The sequence below is a fragment of the Numenius arquata genome, chromosome 19 (assembly GCF_964106895.1).
Source record: "Numenius arquata chromosome 19, bNumArq3.hap1.1, whole genome shotgun sequence".
NCBI classification, from domain to species: Eukaryota; Metazoa; Chordata; class Aves; order Charadriiformes; family Scolopacidae; genus Numenius; species Numenius arquata.
Window position 1 is genome coordinate 10909547 of NC_133594.1, and position 22756 is coordinate 10932302.

The window sequence follows — 22756 nt, forward strand, 5'->3', positions numbered from 1 at the left end:
GCTCAGAATATTAATAAGTACCTATATAAAAATTATTGTAAATAACTAAAATTCAGAAGAGAAAACAGAGGAAGTTGCACAGGAGGCTACGATCCCTTCATCCCATCAGCCACCAACACTATCCATTCACCACTACCAACGGAATTGCCCCGCGCATACGCTGCAGTGGCAGGAATCACGCAGCATTTACTGAGTAATTAAGACATCTTCTAAGAAACAGCAGAATGTGATCCTAAGATCTTTACTATCAAAACTAGAAAGTCACGATGTAGGTAACTTGATCAAAACGTATTATGTGACGATGGGTTTTTACAGCGCAAGGCAAACAAAAAAGGGTTTTTGTTTGTAGAGGTTATTTTGACTTCTTAAAAGACAGAAATTAAAAAAAGGGGGGTGGGAGGGGTGGGTTTGGAGGAAAAGGTAATACACCAAAAAATGCTGAATTAGGGACTTTGTTTTCAAATAGCTTCTGACAGATATGAAAGGGTTGCTATATGATAAAGGCAGTCTTATACAAAAAGCACATGTGAGAGCAAAATTAGATTAGTCATGAATTCAAGCGCAATCTTAATCATCTTTAAATAAAAAAGTGCAGAAAAGCAAAAAGCAAATATGATTTAGAAACTTAAAGAAGCTCAACAAAGCCTATTAGCACTTTTGACAGATCCAAAGATAACTCTAAAACCACCAATACTTGGCCTGGAAAGTCTGCCAAGATGCTTCATACTGTGCAAAAATATGTTCCACAGCTTGCCATCCAAACACAAAGAACTAAAGGAAAATTAAGCATTGTCTTTGGAAGACTTTTACACCAGTATATAGACAGATAAAAACTAAGCTCGTTATGGTTAGCTTCAAACATGTTAATATAAAACAATCATTCAGGGCTTTGTTACAGAAAAGCTGTAGCCACAGACAGGTATATTCAAAGAGAAAAAAAAAAGCCAACACATTTTGCCAAAAACCTATTAAACTATCATGTACTTTTTCTGTATTTCTCATCCCATCTGTGCTGATTAGCATGATATTTTTGTCTAAACATAAGCTGTCTTCTCTACGACTCTTCTTCCCCCTCTCACCCATCTTTCCACGACGCCAAAACACAGTGCATGACGACACAATTACTGCAAATAGTGTGAATTAAAAGAATTTTTAAGTAGCGCTGAACTCCCTTTGATGCCACCCGGATTAGGGACGTGGCAAAAGGCGCACGTAATCCCCACGTTCTGCCTGAACACGTAGAGGGGCATCTGCGGGGATGCGGTTACAAGGCAACAGGATCCACTGGTGAGAGGAAAATAGACACTGGGACTTGATTTGCAATTATTCTTTCATCGAGTTTACTGTAGAGCTTTGACACACAAATGTACCTTTACAAGGAAAGATTTATAAGGTTTTAGTCTTCTCTGCTCTCAGAAATTTGCCAATGACACCTGGGAAGCATGTGGGCTGTATGGTAATGTATTGATACTGAGGAAATTCACGTGTTAGCTCTAAGTTTTATTTATAAGAAAGCTGTCATCTTTGAAGATGAAATTGGGACTTACACATGTATTTTGAAAGACATGTCTCGTAAGTGACAAAACCATGAATGAGTTAAATAAATACAAATGAAAGCGTTCCAATTTGCAGTATAATTGTTGTGTATTTTGTTTCCTAGGATTTAAACCTTTCTTGGGAGAGTAAAAAGTGCGATTTTCAAAATAAAATACAGGAACAGGTATCCCCAACTCCTCTCAAAACTAAGTAGGAGTCCTACAAAATTCCCTTATGCTCCTTTGAAAGTCCATTCCTAGACCAATTATGTATTTGATCATTTGCTATGTAATATCAGTAAATGCACACGCACACTGACCTTTGAGATAAATAAAATAAAAATCATGCACTTCTCCTTCAGTGAGAAGGAACAAACGAATGAGCTCTCTCCTCTGCAAAGAGCGCAGCTCAAACATAGTAATAGAGATTATAGTTCACTAATTTTAGTCTGCTCTTGAGAGGCTTTCATTTACAAGACTTCAGTGAATTTCCTATTCGAACATGTCAATAGGAATAAGTCAGGTTTCCTTCTCCACCCTCCCATTAGGAATGGACAGCCTTGCACTGGATTTCCTGCAATGAACCCAATTCACTTCTGAAGTCACAATGCATTTACGAATCTTTCACGTAACTTAAATCTTTTGAAAAAGTGAATGCTTAGCTGTTACATAAAAACGTCCATACTAAATGTTTCCGTGACTCATTAAACATATTGATCTGACACAAACCCAGATAGTCCCAAGAAGTTTGTTAACATTCCAAATAGAGCTCTGTGCAGCTCTCCATCAATCATTACATACAACTTCAAAGCTTGGCACTACTAAAACTTTTGCTAATACGGGTTTAAAATATAATTACTGATAAGATATGTAGAAATGTGAATAAATCAGGGCAATTGATTAAAAACCATGAAGATTTATGGTTTTTATTTATGGCTCATTTAATGTCCTTGTATTACTCCCTAATATGCCTCAATTCTATGTGAAAGTTGCATTGACAGAGAAAATCCTCATAAAAAAATTACACAACACTCATTAGAGAAAAAAAATAAACAAACCAAATGTGTGAGAAATAGAAGAGTCAACTGCAACAACAGTTAGACCAATGGGTTTGATTTTTGATATTTTTCTTCCCTACAATGAGCACTAGCTTTTTAAATTTGGGTGTGCGTGTGTATATATATACGGGCATATATATTTGTTGACTGCATGAAGTGTTCTTCCACTTTTATTCCCAGAGGTGTGTTACTAGGCTGTTCCCTATCAGTTCAAGCAGGGCCAAGGCAGATGAGCTACTTCTAATCCCCGCCACTGTTTTCTTACCATTACTAGCTCATTTTTCCCTGCCCTCCAATTTGCCAGCCTGCAAAATGGAAATAAATTCCCTCCCTTGCTCTCCGGGTGGTTTGAGGCTTTGGTTTTTATCAAACAAAAAATTGTTAAAGTTTGAGCTGATGAACGTAAAAGAAATTAACATAAAATATAACCCCCATAAACAAGTAACTTGTCTGGATTAGGACAGGATCAATAGCTGGTTTAGATTCAGGAACTGACTCTTCAATTACTCCTAATGTATCATACTTCTACAAAAATAAAGCACCTTAGAAGAAAAAGCACAACTATTAAATTTACTGACAGGATACGTGTCAGTATGAAAAGTCTACAACACAGAAAAGCTGGCAACTATGTTTTAAAACAGAAACAAAAAGCCCCAAATGTTATCTGCTACACAAATCATCCACAAACGAGATGAAATGTCTTGATGATTCCCTTTTCTTCCTTTCTTTCATGCCATAAATTGAGGTATATGGAGCTAAGGCAGAGTGCAAAACGTTCAAGAAAGAAAAGGGAGATGAGATGTCAGACATAGAAATTTGGCTAAGAGACACAGCAGAGCATATTAAAGAATATTTAAGAGAAGCAAATGCCAGCATTGTCTTCCCACAGACCTCTCATTTGGCTGGAAATGGGAGGCAGGCTGAGGCACACGAGACAACCTGGTGAGGCTTGAAAAGCCTCTGGAAAAGTGGCCCCGAAGAAACCAGGAATACTCGACATTTTCAGAAAGCCATCTAACAAAGGGATCATTTCTACTGGTCTCTTGTTCTTTCAGAAGGGGCTCACTGTACAATTAGCAGATCTGCTTTTTTCACATAAATTAAGCCCATCGTTGTTCTCTGAAACGCCACCACAGCGTTACATGCAGTTCCCAAATCACTGCTCCTTCTCAATTTTCAGTAGGCTAAAACTATAGATGTGTATTTTAAATTTCCTCACTTATTAGAGCCAAGAAATCATGGAATGTTAACGGTAAGTAATTATAGAGTGGTAATAATAATAAAACTTTATATTTTTAAAATAAGTATCTTAAGATAACGATGCCATCAATTTCCTGTTCATTTGGTATCTTCTCTTAATTAAAATGGCAAACATGAAATTCTATGTTATGTTGTACTCCAAAAGGCCTGTTACTCATGTATTTCTGCAGTTGGCAACATTATTTTCTGCCCAATACTTGTAAGTTAACCACCTAAAGTTCACTTCAACATCTAGCAATGTTTTACAGAATATAATCTATTACTAGGCCAAACAGAGGTAACAACTGTTGTCTATTTTGCCACTGACATTAAACAGGCGCGGTGAAGTGCACGGTCCTCCACAGTACTCACATTTTCGGGTATACTGGGAAGCTCTCTGATATCAGGCACAGTAAAATAAGAGTGCTAAAAAAAAGAGAATATATTGATTATTGCAATATTGTCAAAAGCAATCTAAATTTATTGCTTGGTATTAGTAACAGCAATAATAGCAGCCGCTCAGCTAAGTAAAAATGACAGAACATTTGTTACCAACTACCAGTGTGACTTCTCTGTCATGGATTTCAAAAGCTGGATGCTCAGATCACACATGCGATATGAAATGCGTTACGATCGAAAGTATCAAATGCTCTGAAAATCTATATTACATTTTTTTGTTCTTCAGAGACGCTGATACAGACAGACTCACACAACGTATGACATATGCCAAGGAACTCCAAGGCAATCTATAATTCAAGCCATCTTTCCACAGCTGCCGGTTGGACGACGGGAAAGGGGAGCCAGCGGGTCCTGTCCTGACTCACAGCATCACTAAGCTTCACCCAGGACAACGGTGAAGTTATGGAAATTTACTGAGAAATGCTTCCTAAAGTTTTATGCCTACTTACCGGGTCACTTTTATACACCTTAAAAACCACATTTTGAAAGACTATATTGGTGTCACAATTTCATAATCTGTTATATCGTTACATTTTTTAATTGTCTGCATTCCAAGAGACCGGGTTCACTCCAGTTCCCAATCTGACCACGCATGATTTGCATGATTCTTGGTTAGGGCTTTGGGAAAGGAAAGGAAAGAATGCGACTGAACTGCTTTTGTAAATCAAAGTTGTATACAGTTTATATTATTTTTAAGATTATTCGCAATTTGTCTTAGGGCTACTTATTAATTACTTGCTGAAGTTTTAAAGGCTGTTATATTCTTGGCAGAGTTCCACAATTGGCACAATTTTCTTGTATATATATCTCAGACATCCCAGTGCTTCACGAACAGTCTATAACCCGAAATAGCAAGCGGGTTTAACAGCTACTCTGAATATAGACACTAAATGTATAAACACAAATTTTTGCTTTTTGATACATCACTGTTTCAGTTTGGTTGAAAAGATGCAGTGCAAAGATACAGGAATAGTATAGACAACTATAGCACGTATAGGGACCTCACCCCAACCCCAGAATAGGCTTGTAAACAGCCAAAACAAAACGCGGAACGACACCACAGCTCACAGGCCCTTCCCCGCTATTTTTCTATCTTTTCTCGCTTCATCGCCCATGAAATGTCTGAGACAAGGGGAGACCAGCAGCATTCCTCGAAACCGCTGGTATGAAAAAACTGAAATATCCCAACTGATCACTGCCCTTTGAGCCAGCTCGTCCCCTTACACAGACGTGCTGCTCCTCAAAGAGCTGGCCTCGGGAGGACGGGGACGTTGCCACCGCCAGCTGGTGACCCAGCCAGGCCAAACAACGGCTACCTGTCGAGTGACGTTTCGGTGCGAGGTGATGAGAGCAAGCTGCTGGCTGCCAAAAAAAGTACTTCAGAAGGAGGAGGAAAGGAAAGGAAAGGAGAGGGAGAACGGGGCTGCACACACCAGTAGTTTTCATGCGAGCTCTAAATGACTAATTGGCAACTGCAGCAACGTGCATCTTCAGTGTTTTTTCACTGCAGCCTGGAACACAAGGTTGTTCTGCAAAAATTAATCTGAAGAGAAAAAAAACCCAAAAGACTAAACTGAAAATACAATCCCATCAGTAAAATCCCGCATCTATTCTTTCAGCATTCTTTGATTAATTTTCTCACAAGATATAGAAATGAAATAAATCCTTCTCTGTGTGAGATTTTTTCTTGGGGGGAGGAAGAGGAGGAATCAGGAAATGTGATAAACAGTGCTCAGAACGCTGCTACGACAGGTACGCGACTGTTTCCAGTCTTGTCCCCCTGCATACTTGCAAGATCCAGGAGCTCTGCAGAAGTGTGGACAATAAATGTCACCTTGTTGCTCTGGGACCTCTCGCAGGTCACAGACGATACAGGGAGAAATTTCCACAGGGAATATACGGAATCTTCCTCCCATCAAGGAACAGCATTTCAAAGACATATGAGGTTAAGGAAAGGGAAACAGTGGGCCCCAAATGTGAAAGGGGGAATTTCACAGCTCTGCGTCCTCACAGGAAAACAACTTCTGTGAACCAAGTTCCAAAAAGGAGAATTGCTTTTGACAGTCCTCTATCACGATACGTAATGAAAATTAAATGCCCTAGTTTACATCTCTGCCTCTTCACTTACCACTCCAAGATGAACAGAGGTTCCTGGCTCAGGGATGGTAAGTTTATGAAATGTTTCTAGGAGTTCACTCCTTTGACTATCCTGAAATAATAAGAAGAAAATAAATAAAAAAAAGGCATACTAAGTCAGTATTGCTATAACAATATAAACTCCAAGACAGAAGGGCAACGTTTGTGGAACTGGGGGCTCAGAGAACTTGCAAGTATAAAGAAAAATCTGAAAATAGATTTATACATTAGACTATGAACAGAAGTGAATGTAGTTTCCTCTGACAGCTGGGTTTTATAAAATTATTTTTTTAGAATATTTTTTTTCATACGTATTACTACATATTTCTGCAACCTCCTGGGTCACCAGCCCCGGCACTACCCAGCTCAGAGCAAGCCAGCTTCCACTGCAAGTTCTTTGTAAGAACTCACTGGCTTAGGGTCAAGCCAAATGTATTTAACCCATCTAGATGAAGATGTGATCCTAAGTGCTTCCACCTCAAACGTGAATGATCCTGACAAGTGAAAAATGCAATTATTACCACCAAGTGGTAGCAAATCAAAGCAGCAACCTAACTTGGAAGATTACACTTGTAATATCTTAATACCTGAAAGTACACTGGGTGTTGCAATCATACATGTGACTTCCCTGTATCGTGAATTATCATTTATAAACCTAGAAGCAAATTTTAATGGCTCAGTTCACATTTTTTCACTGCTGCAAGACTTTTACTCTGTTTTGCTTTAAAAACAGCATCTGAAGGGCTGAGGCCAGATGATGCTATGTGGGTAAGCATTTTGCATGAATAAGCTTAGTTCTACGCTTAGTGTACATGACTCGGGTAATACATCTGTCAGAGTCAGGAAACCCCACAATAGGGGAATTGTGCAGACGGGCCGAATGCCGTTCAGGTAATGAAAATGTCTGCGCAGTATGGGTGACCGCAGGGAAACCACTAACTTGTGCTGGATCCACAGTCACATCCTCGGACTTTATCTTTTCCCCAAAATAATTTAAAAGCATTTTTTTTTTTCCAAAGGCGCTTCCCAAGCTTCCAGTTTGGCTGAATATTATCTTATATATTACTGCATCATACAGATTAATAATTCACATGATCATTTCTAATATAAACGCTTCTAACAACAGCTTGTTTTCATCCTCTCTCCCCCATTTGATATTTGGGCAGGGAAAAGAAAGGTTAGTACTTTAGAGTAATACCTGTCCTTTTGCTGAATAATCTGCCAAGACATTGAGCAGCTTATAAAAGACTTCAAACCATGGAAGGTAACTAAAAAAAAAAAAAGAAAGAAAAAGCATACATTTAACTTGCTAAATCTCAGTTAATAAACCCAAGATTGTTGGCCTTTACTACACAGATGCATCCTATCAACAGCCTCCGCTGGACTTGACACTTGGTAATTATCTGTAGGAAAGTCGCATCGGCCCTTGAGTTTGATGGAGCAGAGGCCGGAGCATCCCTTTGAGAACGGAGCTGCAGCATTTGCCCTTCCCCAGCGTTCCCAGCCACCTGCGGGCACCAAACGTCAAATGCGGCACCAGCCGAAAGAGAGCGGGGTCTCAGACAGGGCAGCGCTGGGAGATCACCCCCCTTCTCACCCCGGACATAGCAAACATGATCCAATGGGAGCTTTTAACCTGTGAGAGAAATATACACTAATATATCTATGTTAATGTACAGTGGAACATTTTTAATTGCAATTATTCCCCAAAGTGTACGTTGGATAACTCGTCTCCCGTACAGCTGGGGTCCTACTGAAGGGAAAACAGACAGGTTTGCGTCTGAATCCTGATACAACTGGATTTTTTAAATTGCATCACCAATAACGCAGTTTTTAACTGTTGTGAAATCTTATTCCACACCCTGTATCACAGTATTCAGCCCAGCCTTTAGTTAGGTCAAACAGAAACTTTACCTTAAGTAAACTTGCACTCAACTTACAAAAGTAATAAAGAAATGAATTTAAAAGACAAACATGCAGAAAGAAAATCATGTCTTTTACATTACATTTCTATTCCATAAAATAAGAGAGAGAGCTAAGAGGTTACATTTCATTCCAGGATGCTTTGGTATGATTTTGTACCCATTTTCATGACACAGTTCTTTATTTCAATTCCTTTTTAAACACCAGCACGGAGTTTCCCCTCAGCTGCAGCGAATAGGAAAGCAAGTCTGTGTGACGCACAAACTGATTCTTCTTTTAATCACAGATGCTCTCTGAAGCAAATGGATTCTATTTTGATATAGTTAGACAGGATTTAAAGTTTTTATAAAATATGACTACATCCTGACAACTATAAAGAATTGAGTGCCCCATGGTTCCCAACTGTACGGCCTTTTGTAATAAATGAAGTGAGAAGCTATATATGGGAGAGATAAAGCGACTGGCATCCATCATTAACGTTTGTTTGAAGCCTGCAAATGCTACTGTAAAATGTAAGTAGCTTATCAAAATATACTGATAAGCAACTTAACTTTTCATGTTATACGACAGTATTATCATTTAAATTAATATGCTCTAAGCATCTTTACAAACTATGTATTAGAATAGAGGCGAAAGGCAGACAATTACCACTTTAAACAGCATTTAAGTTTGGCATTATGTTGTAAACAATCAAGAAGGATTACTTAGAAGATAAGTTTCTTTCTTTCTGTTTAGTTAAATAAACTTCAGCAGAGTTAAAAGCCATTACAAGAGTAACAAGAAATCCTCTCAAAACCTATCTGCTAAGTAGAGATTAAGAACCTGGTAAACAAATCCTTGCACGGAATTTATCAAAAGGTCTGAAAAGACAGCAAGCCAAGGCTGCAGAAAGCTCCCCGGCAGGATGAGCCCCAACCCTGTTCCTGGAAGGGAGATTTAAAGCTCTGCCGAATCGCTCAGGGACCTCACTGGAAAACTACATCTACAGAATTAAAACGAGAATCTTTTAAAATACGATTTACACTAAACAACTAATATCCCTCAACAATAACGTATGTTGAGGGATACAATACAAAAATACAAAATACAATACAATACAATAGCGAGGTCCCCCGACCCTGCCCTTCCCTCCAGCCCCAGCCAGGGAGGACAGAGCAGGCTCAGCACCCTTTGCATCAGGGGGTGCAGGGACCCAACAGAGACCCGCTGAGCCCCGAAACCAGGGTCGGGCTCTGTTCTTTCTTCAAACATTGACTTACGTGACCTGTTGGGGACCTGTTTGGTCACAGCTAAACCTCACCTCACTGCGGATTCAAGGCAGTTTTCTTTATTATGGCAATACACCAAACGTGACACATCTGTAGGTTCTACCCATGAGAATCCTCCAGCCAAAGCCCATTTTAATGCTTTTGAGTAGCATCTAGAAAATAGCTTCTATGGTTCTAACAAAAATAGCCCAGATAAAGTCTCATATTCACTCGATGTGGAACATCAGCATCCCCTCCATCCCAGCAAAGGGAAGGAGAGCCCTGTTCTGCTACACTCGCCCACTCCTCAGCTGACCCTTTTCTCCTCAGTGGTATCTGATGATGAACTTCACTATTGTCCTCTGTTTAACACTAACTCTTCCTTATTTCAATCCATGTTTTCCATAAATAATGGTTTAGAATCTCAGTATAACTGCTTTTTTTTGTCTTATTTTACAAATAACTTTCCATTTGAGGAGAGAAGCTTCACAGTTCTGAAGGTGAGGAAATTAGTTGATACTTGAAGCAGACCTCAACCCAACACGATACACGGGGAACTGTGTATCTCCAGCTCAACAGAGGTGCAAGATGAGATAAAACAAACAAACCACCATAAAACCGTGTAAATTATGCAGACAACCTCATTTCAATTTTCACTTCCCTCCTTTGTCACTGCAGAATTCAGGATCTCTCTCATCCTGAAAGCTTTGGATACATTAGAAAACTATTTTATCCTGCCATCTTCAATACTTTTACATCATCGCTTATTCCATGTGTTTACTACTCAAGAATGAACCAGTTCTGCTTTTATTAGGCCAAATTGTGACCAGTTAAGATTGGGAGAAAAAAAATTAAAAATAAATCAAGATAGATAGCTATCTGAATTTGTTTCTAGACCTCTGCCAAAAGGAAAAAAGATGTGGATTTTTTTTCTTACAAAAAGCAAATCCTCGAGGCAGCCTTTAAACACCCCCTCCGAAGAAACGGAGGTTGAATTTATAACCAAAAGCTTTCTGTACCACATGCAACTTAAGCAGCACAACTGGTAGCACTACTGAAGATTTACGGCTTATGACTTGCTCATATTTAATTTGTAACCAAACACTTCCCCTTCCTCTTAGCTACCTTAGAACTTTTGATTAACTCTTGTTTTCACAGGTCATAGGTTAAACAAAGGAAGGGAAGCGCTCGGGAGTGAGATTGCCCAGAGCCCCAGAGCAGGGGGCGCAGGCACCGCACACACACAGCCCCCGCCAGCAACATCAAAACCGCCGGGGACGGGAGATTCTTCAAGGGAGTTGAAGTTCAAAGGCTCCAATAAGCATAAATCAGATTGCGGTGGAAGAATAAACAAAAATAAAAGGGCAATCTGAAATTTTATTATTATTTTTGTTAATTTTACACCCATTTTCAGCTTCTTCACGCATACACATTTGCCGCCAATGATAAGAATCAAATCAAAGCCTGATCAAGTTAGGCTTGTTCCATCGGAGAGGTGTGTTTGGAGCTCTGCTGCTCCCTCCGGCGCGGCGCTGGAGACAGGCCAGGCCGGCGGGGACAGCCACGGCCACAGGAAAACTGCTCATTGTGCTGCAAAAGGTCTGCACAAACTCTCCTGCACAAGTTGCACAAGTACCTTATTCAGTAACTCATATGTCATCACCTTTTTAGTGCGCTCCTTGAAAGTACAAACCATCATTAGTTACATGTGTCACAGCAATTAGGGTCAGGCAAACCCTTAAGACAACAGCGCTGCATCGCAGCTTGTAAATACAAACCTTTCCAAAATGCAGTGTGTAAAGACCAGCGGCGCAAAAACAACTGAGAAGGCAGGTTCAGACAACAGGAAGGATGGCAAAAACAGCACATTGGTATGATCAGAAACCCCAGCAAGCCCTGGGCGTCAGGGCTGCCGTCAGAAGGGGGTCACCACTGCTGGAGCAGCACCCGGGGTCCAGGGTGGCCAGTGGGGGACATGGGGCCACCGGGGCCAGGGGGGACGTGGGGCAGCTCCGCTGGCACAGCCCAACCCCTACTGCAAGAGCTACATGGGACGGACAATGCCACCACCCAGTATCAGCAGCTGCACACAGGAAAATGCTGCACTGCCGGCAATTCAGCTTGGAAATTTTCAACATATTAATCCACCCGTGCGCTTTAACACATGAAAGGAAAAAAACCTGCTCTGTCACAGCAGCACACGCCAGGTCACATCTGACCTCCAGACAGGACCGCAACCAAAACTGGAGAATATTCAGCCAGCTCTTCTGATATTTTCACCGAATTTCACTGAATTTTTAGAGTTGGAAGGGACCATAAAGATCATCTAGTCCAACTCCCCTGCTGAAGCAGGATTGCCCAGAGCATGTAAAGCATGTAAGCAACTGCATTTATATTCACATACCTGTACATACTGCACACACACACACGGTGTGTACACACACGTACGTGCACATATTGTCCTTCCACAGGATGAAGGATGCAGCAAGAGATGACCCAACAGAACTTCCTTCAGTGACACCAAGTTGCCAACAGCAATGAAATTAGCCAGGAAAAAGGCTTTCCAGGATCCTCCCACTCTCATTAAACAGTTAATACAAAAGCTTTTAAAAACAAAACAACTATTAGCATAGTTTATGATCAACTTTTTTTTTTTTAAATACTTAAAAAGGTATTCCCCCTCCAGCTGACTCACACAAGGGAGCATTAACTGAAACGAACGCTTCAGATTTAGCCAGATCAAATAGTATCTATGGATAAAAAGCAGAAAGGCCACAATAGCACACAAAAAAATGATGCCTCATTTTAATCTATTACTGTTCCGAATCCTCTTCTAGCCTGCTCAACATGGGCAATTTTGGAAATAAAAATTCAGTATCTACAGCCACAAACATAAGTTTGTCTCTGGCAAAAACTACACAAGGCGGCACTGAAGATCACCGCACCGCTCCTGTAGCCAGTCTATGCAAATACCCAGGTTTGGATTTTAAATGAAGGTAAACTTCTCCCTTTAACACCCCTTAGCTTACTGGAAGATGTAAGGCTCATACTTCATAACTTTAGTATGGTGCTTTGGCTTCTGTCCTATGGAAAATGAAGGGCTCGTTGACAGTAACGGGACTTCGAGCTGCACAAACACGAGAGCTACTGTTTGATCTCCATCAGAATATAACAACTGGTCTCCAGCAAACACAAAAGCCAAGAAAGTATATACAAAACCACGACAACAGCTCTATCCTGGTGATTGTCTAGATGGAAAGACATGTAACTAATGCAGCCAAACAGAATTCTCCAACACTAAATAAGAAAATGCAACATCTCTAAGAATAGCAAAGGGGGAATCTTTAAGCAGCGTTATCTACACTGGCATCCAGTTGATTCCTTTATCAAGTCAAAGATGCCTTCCTCAGGAAAAAACAGCTGTTTCTTATCCAGTTCTGAAGCATTACTAATGAATAGAGACTTTGAAAATAAATATACTTTCTTTGAAATGTGAAAATTTCACCCTTATCATTTCTTTTGATATTTTCTGAGGGCTCATTAGAATGAAGGAGAGTCACTCCTAAATCACTGCTGCTGTCTCACAAATACCAGGTACATCCAAGGCCAAGTGTAAAGCGAGGCCGGGAAACAGGCAAAGACGGTATGGTTCTGGGAACTTGACTTACTGTTAGAAAGGTAAATCTCCAATGAAGTTAACTTAAAAAAGGAGAGATTTCCCAGTGTAACAGACAACTGTGAAGGAGGAAGCAAGAGGAAGACATTCAAAGTGTAGAAGAACATTGGGAAAGCTGAACTCATCAAAATAAACTCCCATGGAGCACTAACGAGACCGGAAGTGTATTGAGAACTTCGGCAGCAAAAGTGCTACATGTTCCAGCGTAGCAGCAGCAGCAAAGCCCGGTGGCAAGGGGTACCTTTTAAAATGATTTATGAGTATTTGCTAATTACCATAGCAACTGCTTATAGAACTGATTTTTAACATTGACAGCTCCAGCATTCAATTTCACTGGTGTGCTGACACCATGAAAAACAAAGCAAACACTTCTGGAAAGGGACCTGTAGTACCTTTGGTTTCCTCTGAACCCTACGAAGATAACGACCACCTGAGCTCACACCATTCCTACAGAGAACAACTTCCAGCCCGTACACAGGCAGAACTGCGGTTTTGTACATACATCGTTTGTCATTTGAAATTAATGAGACTGAGTAACTAGTCTAATAGCAACATTTTCAATGCAGCATCTCCTAACAGAGTGAGTTGTAAGCACACGTAACTTTTACTCCTTCCATTCACACCGATCAGAAGTGGAATTTTTAACATGTATTTATTTATAACACGTACTATATATTTTGATAACAGCATAACCAACTGCCACCTCCCTTGCACAACAGAAGAGTCATTTCCATTTTACAGATGGGCAGACTCCTCTTTAGTGACAGCCTTACAAAAATCTGTCTGTATCAGCCAGGACTGGAGTCCAGGAGTTCCTGAATCTTGACCTTTTGATCACTACAGTAGTCTGCAGTGGCCTAGAATACTTAATTCTGTCAATAATGAGCTTGGCTCTTATATAAACCACAGTATGCGCCATCAGTAACTTCACTGGAAATACTCCTGATTGACAAAAGTGTAAGGCGGAGGAAATTCAGGCCAAGTATTTCTTCTGCCAGCACGACTCGTGCATGTATCAATAAAACACAGGGTGTTTCAGTTCAGGGACTCTGAATAATCAATTCAAAGCACAGATGACCCAGTGCTTAGTTGTGGCGGTGAAATCACTGCGGAGCCCAGCAGGTTTGTGTGTGTCAGAGCGTGGGTGGAACGAGTGAAACACCCTTTCCTGCACGGTCACACTCCCGGGGTGGGAACGACTTGTATCAATACACCTCACCCTCTGCATCCACTTCAAGCCCTCACCGTTCCAAACGTGAGATCCTTCGGAGAGTAACGGGCAAGATCAGTCCAGACTACATGTGAAGATTCAGCATACTGAAAAAAAGATGGGGTTTATTATTACTGTTATTACTACTATTATTATTAACTTCAACATATTCACCCAGTGAATGTTCCTGGTGAAGCCGAACATACGTCTCCTGACTCAAGGTACTTGTCAATCCCCACTGGACAAGCGAGAGACCCTTGTATCCAGAACTCAGAGGCATCTCTGTGGATAATCCCTCCACCACCATGTTTGAAAGAAATGGGTATGGAAAATATATGAAAAATTACCAAAAAATTACCACAGTCTCTCGGAGACTAGTTATCTTAAGACTTCTTCCATTTAAAGATAAAACTCTACCAATTATACTTAAAAGCAATACTGCTTCTTTCCACCCTCCTGCACCTGGGAACTGATGACACTCCTCCCAGACAGCATTATTCCTAACGGTAGCAATCATATCCTATTTTAAGTTAATCACACCAACTGCAGATTCTGACAGTGAACTAAGCGAGGTTTGCCACTCACCATGCTCTGCAGTGGCCTTCTGGAGACACAACTGTAAATAGCAAAACCACAGCAATCAAAACGCTTTTCCTTCCCTTCATGAAAAATGCAAATTTCCCTTTTTAATTATTTTTAAATTCCACCTTAATTTTTAACAACTGAGACTAAGTTATGTGACTTAACTACATATTTTTTAAAATAATCCTTTCCTCCCCTCAAGAGAGAGCTGAGTCTTCACATGCCTATTGGTTTCTTTGCAGTTATACACTATTCATTTTTGTGGGGTTTTTTTCACCTTCTTTCCCTTCCCCCACCCAATGTTTCCAGTATTTTTACAAAATGCATTTGAAAGAACCAAGACGTCTCTGGGCTCATTTGGGAATTTCCGTAGGGTAAATTCCCAGTTCAGCCATTTATGTGTTCCAGTGTCTTCCCCTACACCTTATGGAACTCAGTCCATCATTATTCTCTCTTCTAGACTCAGTCTATTGACACATTCTCACACTTGTAAGCTTAAACACATACACACATACCCACAAATCTCCATAGCAACATCTGTGCATGTTGATGAGATGCAGGCTCACCTTCCACAGGATCAGCCAACAGCCTTTTGTGAACATCAGCTTTTTTTTTTAACTTTATTTTAAAGTTTTGTCTCTGCATTAGACCTCAATCCACTGTAAGAGCCTCTGCCACCGCAGAAACCCACCCCAACCTTTCCCTTCTCCTGCTCTCACAGGATCTTTCCTTTTTGCATTTTCCCCAGTTTTGTTATAAACTTCCCTTTGATTATGACCTGAGTGCTCTTTCCATGAGATTCAGTTAAAAGTTCTGTAGCTTAAGCGCATGACTCCTGTAGGTGTTTTAGAAGCATTTAACCCCACAGACCTGGCTCACACAGAACTTGAGCATCTCGTCTAACGGGGCACCTTAATACTATAAAATCGTCAATAGAAAATGCTTACTTTGGTGACTTGCCGCTGTGTATTAATAATAAAAGTCAATTAAAACATTCCCCTTCCCTGTTTTTCTACCCAGCGTGACCGAGTATAAGCAGTTACCGCAAGTCCCGCTGGCACAAAGACTCCCGAGTTCAGTAAATGCCACTATTGAACCCCAGCGCTCCCCAACCAGCCACAGCCCTCGGAGCGGCAGCAGCGCCTCTCACAAAAGAGCTCAAAGGAGCTGAATGCATCCCTTTAACAACACCAAGCCAGAAAACTGTAAGAAAGAGATTTATGATGTAACAATTTTACATTTTAGTCAAGCTAAAAAGTGCAAGGGCAGCTTGAGATAACCATTCCAAGGGCCTTTTGTTAGGGTGCTAACATCTAATTGGGACAGCGCAAATGGAGCTGAAGTCTGAGTGTGACAAAGCTGCCACCCTTTCTCAGATTCTTTGTGGTCACTCTAAAACCTTGGGGGGGCAGGGGGGGAAGGCCAGTGCAGCTGCACTCTGGAATTTATGTAAATAAAAGGAATTCAGAAGAACTTTAGCATTACAGTATGCAACATCATGAAGCATCTACCAACCCAGCACACAGAATTTTCTCCCGCTTCTTGCAGGAGCCCTCTCTGAGGGAAGAAAACAACATAATTTTACAGTCTGAAAAAGAAACAGCTTTTCCACGAAAACCATGCCTTGGACTTTCACTGAAAAACACTTTATACAAAAAGAATCTGTGTTTTAAGAACCTGGAGCATTACGCTTCAGACTAGAAAATAGGTGTACCACCCCTTCTGGCTTATAGGTCCTTGCATAACACCCTGCCTGCTGTACAAAGAAACTGTACGGACACAGAAAGCCAAGCTTTTTTCTTGTGAATTATCTATCACTGCAAAATTTAAGAAAGGTTATTGAATTTTATGATGGAATATTTTGTGTTTAATTTATTTCAGAAGCATCTTTAAGGTCTGTTCTGTTGTTGGGGACTTTTAAAAATTAAAGAACTTTAACTTCTAACACACAAGTTCTTCGTAATATTGGGCAAACATGCCAAGTGATATTTCTCCAGTCAGGCCACACAGAGAAAAAGAGAAAGGAATTAATTTCAGAGACAGAACCCAGGGTCTGCTGAAACAAAATACAAAACTGTAAGCAGATTTTGGGGAGTCCGTACATCTCTAATGCCCGGGGCACAGGCTGGCGACAGAGGAACAGAACGGTGCCATTTGATCAGCTTTACAAGGGCACAAACCCAGCTACACGGGGCTTTTACGGAGTAGAAAGTTGCAGTTCTTACTGTACCCGGCCAACATAAGCCCGCCTGAGCAGGTAGGGGTACATCTCCCCTCTCCCATGCAGCAAGCCAAGGTAATTGACTCCGGGAGATCAAGTGCAGTATCTTAAAATAAATAAATTAAAATTACATGGTTTTCGGTAGATGTAAAATTAAACGGGAAGCTTCATAAACTCCCCAACACAATCACAAGGTCTCCTGTCCCTTTTCAGAAGAGAAGGTTGTAAATCTTTGGGGTTTTTCAGTCTAAGATGAAGAAAGAAACTTCTCAAGCAGGTTCAAGAGCAAAGGACTGAAGCAGTGACATGAAATAAAGGTACATAGAGAAAAAAGTTTGTTTGCATTTACAAGGCAAACACTGACATTTATGTCTTTATACTCTTATTAAAACCACAGGCAAAGAATATCCCACAAAGCATGCTTGGTGAGAAGATGGGTATACTGACGAGCTTGACAGTTTATAATAAGAATTATGAAGTGCAACAAAATAGCCCTGGAGTTAAAAAGACAACAATTATGTTCCACTTAAGACCAACAGGAATACATGGAACAACTTTTTTACTTGGCCTGGGTTAAGAAAAATGCTCTAATTAACAAATAAGAAGAGGGCAGTACAGCTTTAAACTGAGAAAAGCTACAGATGATACTGGCGCTAGATTTCCTGGACATTAAAAAAGCTGGTTATGAGGGAGTTCGAGCAGGTTGGTGCACGGAGCTCGATTTTAAAAAAGCAGGATGCGTTAGACAGCACGAGAGCCTAAAGATCACCACCGGTGACAACACAGAGACAGGATTCCAAAGGCTTAGCTTGTCAAGGAATCTCTCTTCTCAAACCATGTTTAAAAGCACACATGAAAGTGCTGGAAGAGAGAATTCTAGATGTGGCAGACAATCAGAGATCCCACTAGGTTTGAGACATCTGGCATCAGTTGAAATCCATCACATTTCATTTGGGGATCAAAGACTACTGTTAAGTCTATCACAGGTTGAAATAGTAGATCCTGAACAGCCTTTTCATCCCAATGCAAATTAACCCTTTTTCCTTGACCAGAGAAACAGCTCCTTTTCATTACAGACTCCAATCATATGTGCTTGTTGAGCTATGTCCTCTGGTACTAAGTTTGAGCTGAAATTTCAGGAGAATTATGAACTTTTTATTACAAATCAAAAGTGCTCCCTATCAGCAAAAGGCACAATGTGTTAGAGATGCTGCTGCAGTGAGCTCCGAGAGCCACGGCAATTGGACATAGTGTGTATTACAATCTGTATTGCCATAAATCCCTGAAAGAAGGACTATTTTACACAGCTCTATTTTCAAGAGCCGCACGGAAAGGCTGGTAAGGACTTTTGCTCAGCTACTAGAGAAATTCGTCACGTATCTAAAAGTTGACGCTGAGCATCAGGTGTGTTTTCTATAATCTCTGCCTCTCCCAGGGTCTTTTATTCTTGAACCAGAGAGGTTTTTTCTACCCATATATTTTGGATTAGTCATTAATTATCAACCTATATTAAAGGCTAAGGAGAAAAAAAGAAGCCTGAGTCACGAAAACTCTGAGTTAAGAAACTCTGAGTGTAATAAATACAGCTCAAAGACACCCCCATGGTGACTGTAACAGGCTCAGGGGTCGACTGACTCCCACCTCCTGAGCGACCAACCTCATGTAAGGCCAATGCCCATCTCAAAAAAAGAACAACTCACCAGAACATGGAGTTATAGTTAGCGTAGAATAATCAGACCCATCCCATCAATATTTCAGGAAGGTAAGTATCAATTAGCTAAATCGCAGGAGGAAGGCCAAAGTTTTCACTGGCCAATCACACTGTCACGCAAGAGAGAGAATTGCCTTCCGGACCACAGAAAGGAATTTCTACTTAATAAAACATGCCTCAGGGGAAATATCTCATAGATCGGCACCATAAACTGAGTCAGAAAAAGCTTGGAGAATTGTATCAATAAATACAAGCAAAGTTTTAGTAAGAGGCAAACACTTTAGGATCAAGATGGCAAACATCCCATTTCTGAGTACACAGGGGAGATGCAGACTGAGTAAAACTGTTGAGCCCAGACTGTTTTTTCTTCCTTTTTTTTAATCAGACAGCATTATATCATTCCAACACCAAAAAGCAAAGTTGGATAATTCAGCTTCATACCTGCGTGTGTTCATAAGACAATGTTCTAGGACGTTACACTGACTCTTTGCATTTTGCTAAATTAAATACAGAGAAAATCGGGGCAGGGAACAAGAATCATTAGATGCAAAAATAAGCATTTGAAATGATAGCTCTTGTCTCTTCACCTGCAGAAACACGATGAACCTGATCAACAGACTTCCTGAAAATCTGACACACAAATTAACAGAAAAGACTCTCTGGCCCTTTCCCCAGCTACAGGGCACAATTTTTATTTATGAGACTTCTTGTCTAACAATCAGTTTCAGCAAACAATTAAAATAGGAGATTGCCCACAATCACTTTATTCTCTGAATACACAAGCTGGTGCTCCAACACTAATTAATTCTAAAACACACTGAGGTAAGTTACCATTAGGTAAATAACACTTGTATTGATTAGTTTGGAGGAAGATCTATCCCTTATCAAGCACGTTGATAAACAGCCAGGGTTACAAATTAAGGATTTTATTTCAGATCCACACACAATCCAGACAACCTGCCTCCACCACGCCAGATAAAGCCTTTCTCCTGTTATTACGGTGTGGCTGAATCACGTTTTCTATTGAAACAATATGCAGAAGTCAACTCACGCGGCTTTTCCCAGCAGTTCTACCTCTCCGAACAGCCCCTGCTTCTCCAATTACCACCGCATAACCCGAGGGCTCCTGCCACGTCTTGGTTTTTGAAGGAGGAAGTTGCCATGTAATCTCGTTGGGGGAATGTTGTATACATCTGTCAGCAAGTACAGGATGGTCTTACTCCTGACAGCCGCATTTTGTAAGCCTTCAGACAGCAACCCAGAAGTGATCCATTTGTGGGAGAGAAGATCTATCCATCTTGCACTTTAACTACTTCCTCCCTACTTTTTTGATGCCGGGGAACTGGGTTTTCCCCAAGGTGATGCGCTAATTCATTTTGTATTAGCACTAAAATGGAAGTTTCCAAGCCAGTCAGCCAGGGCCAAAGGTAATAAAAAGTGACATGATTTAATTACTTCTGTTACAGTTGTTCAGTAACTAAAGAAGGTGTGACATGAAGCCCTAATTAATTAAGTAAAATTGGTTTCTGGTCAGTAGGCAAGACCAGTGAACTAGCTAGACTAGAATGCAGTATTCTTAGCTTCATCCAATTCCACCAGTAGCAATACATTAGTATTACTAACACTTGACATTTTTTGTTGTGATCCTTCTCCTTGATATTTTACAAAAGTGTTTTGACTTGCGGTCAAGATTAAAACTCTGGCAAAATCTTGACACACCTTCACTGTTCTTTGAATTCCTGACAAGTCAGTTAAATGAGCATTGCCCTGGATGGGTAATAAAGAGTGTAGAGGGGAAAAGGAGAAGCAAGGGGGTTTTCTGTTTGCTTTAAGGGATCCTGAGTCTCTGAGAAGGACAGCGCTGAGACCAAACAGTTGGAAGCTATAACTAACTTTGTGTATTCTGAAAGCAAATACTGCTCTTGTTCCACACATCTAACCAGCAACAAAAACAAAGCAGCAAGACAATAGCACAGGTATTTCACTAAACCAATATCACAAGTTTTGTTCCAAGAGGAAATATTCAGAATGAATGGCACTTATCACTGCTATAAAAGTCACCTGGAGTTTGTTCGGTTAAACCCATTGACAGTTGCAGCCCAGGACAGTGACGTGACAGCAACTGCTCCATCTGAAATCTAATCTCTGGTTTTACACAAGAGGATTATTTCTTTTTTAAAGTTATTTATTTTGGCAAGAATTACCTTAAGGTATAAGGGCGGGGAGAGAGGAAGGGGATATGACCAAAAATCATGCATGGAATATTATAAACAACAGCTAAAATCCCAACTGGGCTACCCTTCTTCTACCTGCGTATCAATGATGCATCTTTTCCCTGTCCATCCTTATGTCTAGCTCTTTCCTAAAACCATCGTGAGGATTCGTTTCTCCCTTCAGCAAATATTCCTCATACTATTTATTTTGCCCTTTACATTTACTATTCAAATAAATTATTATTATTAACAATAACAATAATGTTCCCACCAGGATCGCTCTGCAATGTTATAACACGATCCAAAGTCAGCACGCTTGTGCCTCCAACTGCATTTCCATGGCCATAACACCCATGAACTCCGATCCCCAATTTTACTGCTGCCGTGATTAAAAGCCGGAAGCAGCAGAGCGAGATGAAACAAAAACAAAGGACTGTCAGCAGAGAAGCAACTCTCGGGTAAGAGCCCTGCATTAGTTCACACGGTCAGCAGCTTCAGGAAATGCACAGAGTAACCCAAAGCGGTGATAGCTCAGTCTAGGAGAGCAGAAGCTTCTTTCCCTTGTCCCCACACATCTCATGGCTTTCAGACTCAGCACGGGAAAGTTTCTAGTGAAAGGAGACACAAAACCCCCCACAACACAGCACCCCTTCTCCACCCAAGGGAACTGGAGTTCTAGGTTCTAAATGTCTGAGGCTTGGAAGAGCTGCAATATTACCTCACTAGATTAAATAAACTGTCAAGTGTTTAAATATACAGCACAGATTCCTTGTGCTTTGGACTCCACAGGTGAGACAAACTAGTAACATCTTTAACTTAGAACAATTACCTACATCTGAGGCAGGTTTCATAACAGCTAATGAAGTGAAACACGCACCTTCAGAGGAGGATTCACCCGACCTCTTAGGCTTGTAGTTAGTGTGAATGTGAATCACGCTCTGGAGCTCACTTGTTGTTCAAACAAGTTCAAACAAGAAATTGTTCAAACAATTTCTAATTTTCCTGTAAATACTACGACCAACAAGATCTGTGAAAGTCTGTGCATGGCTTATTGCACCTTGGAAAAAACCATGAATCGTTCCCATCCCCAAGCATTCCCGGGTGAAGGTGTAAACACTGCACATTAAAAAGCTTGCAATGCCAGGACTGCTATAACTTGGGGAGCTGTACAAATAACTAATTTTCTTTAAGGATACAAATTTAAAGAGACAGAGGACTACAAGTGTTTAGGATAACTGTAATCAGAGCAAAAATTCTGCTTTGACTGGAATTGGAAGAGTTGACCAATAGCCCAGATGCAGAAACGGCCCGTTCTGGAAAGCATTAATGCGCTCCTGTAGATGTGAGAGCCTGGGACACACCACACCTTCGGATCACCGTAAGAACACAAGGTGCCCAAACCTGTTGCTGCACATGCCTGAAAGCATTCCTGTATTCACATTCCTGTCCCCGTCCTCCCAATCTCGGCTCCGCGATCCCTCCTCCTCGCAGGGCTCCCGACACCGCACCATGATTTAGCCTGGGCAGGCCGTGCCAGAGACGCCTG

General features: G+C 40.8%; 1 protein-coding gene across 8 annotated transcripts in view; it reads right to left on the reverse strand.

Moving 5' to 3' along the window:
- DENND1A (DENN domain containing 1A) overlaps positions 1-22756 on the reverse strand; it is a 194068-nt gene that overhangs the window by 101859 nt on the left and 69453 nt on the right. For 7 of the 8 annotated variants that reach the window (XM_074161421.1, XM_074161420.1, XM_074161417.1 and 4 more), the window contains exons 6-8: positions 7626-7695; positions 6420-6500; positions 4205-4258 (exon numbers count right to left, since the gene is read on the reverse strand). The exons of the other annotated variant lie outside the window; for it this stretch is intronic. In XM_074161421.1, coding sequence (XP_074017522.1) covers positions 4205-4258; positions 6420-6500; positions 7626-7695 — 205 coding nt within the window. The remainder of the gene's footprint in view (positions 1-4204; positions 4259-6419; positions 6501-7625; positions 7696-22756) is intronic. 8 annotated transcript variants of the gene reach the window in all.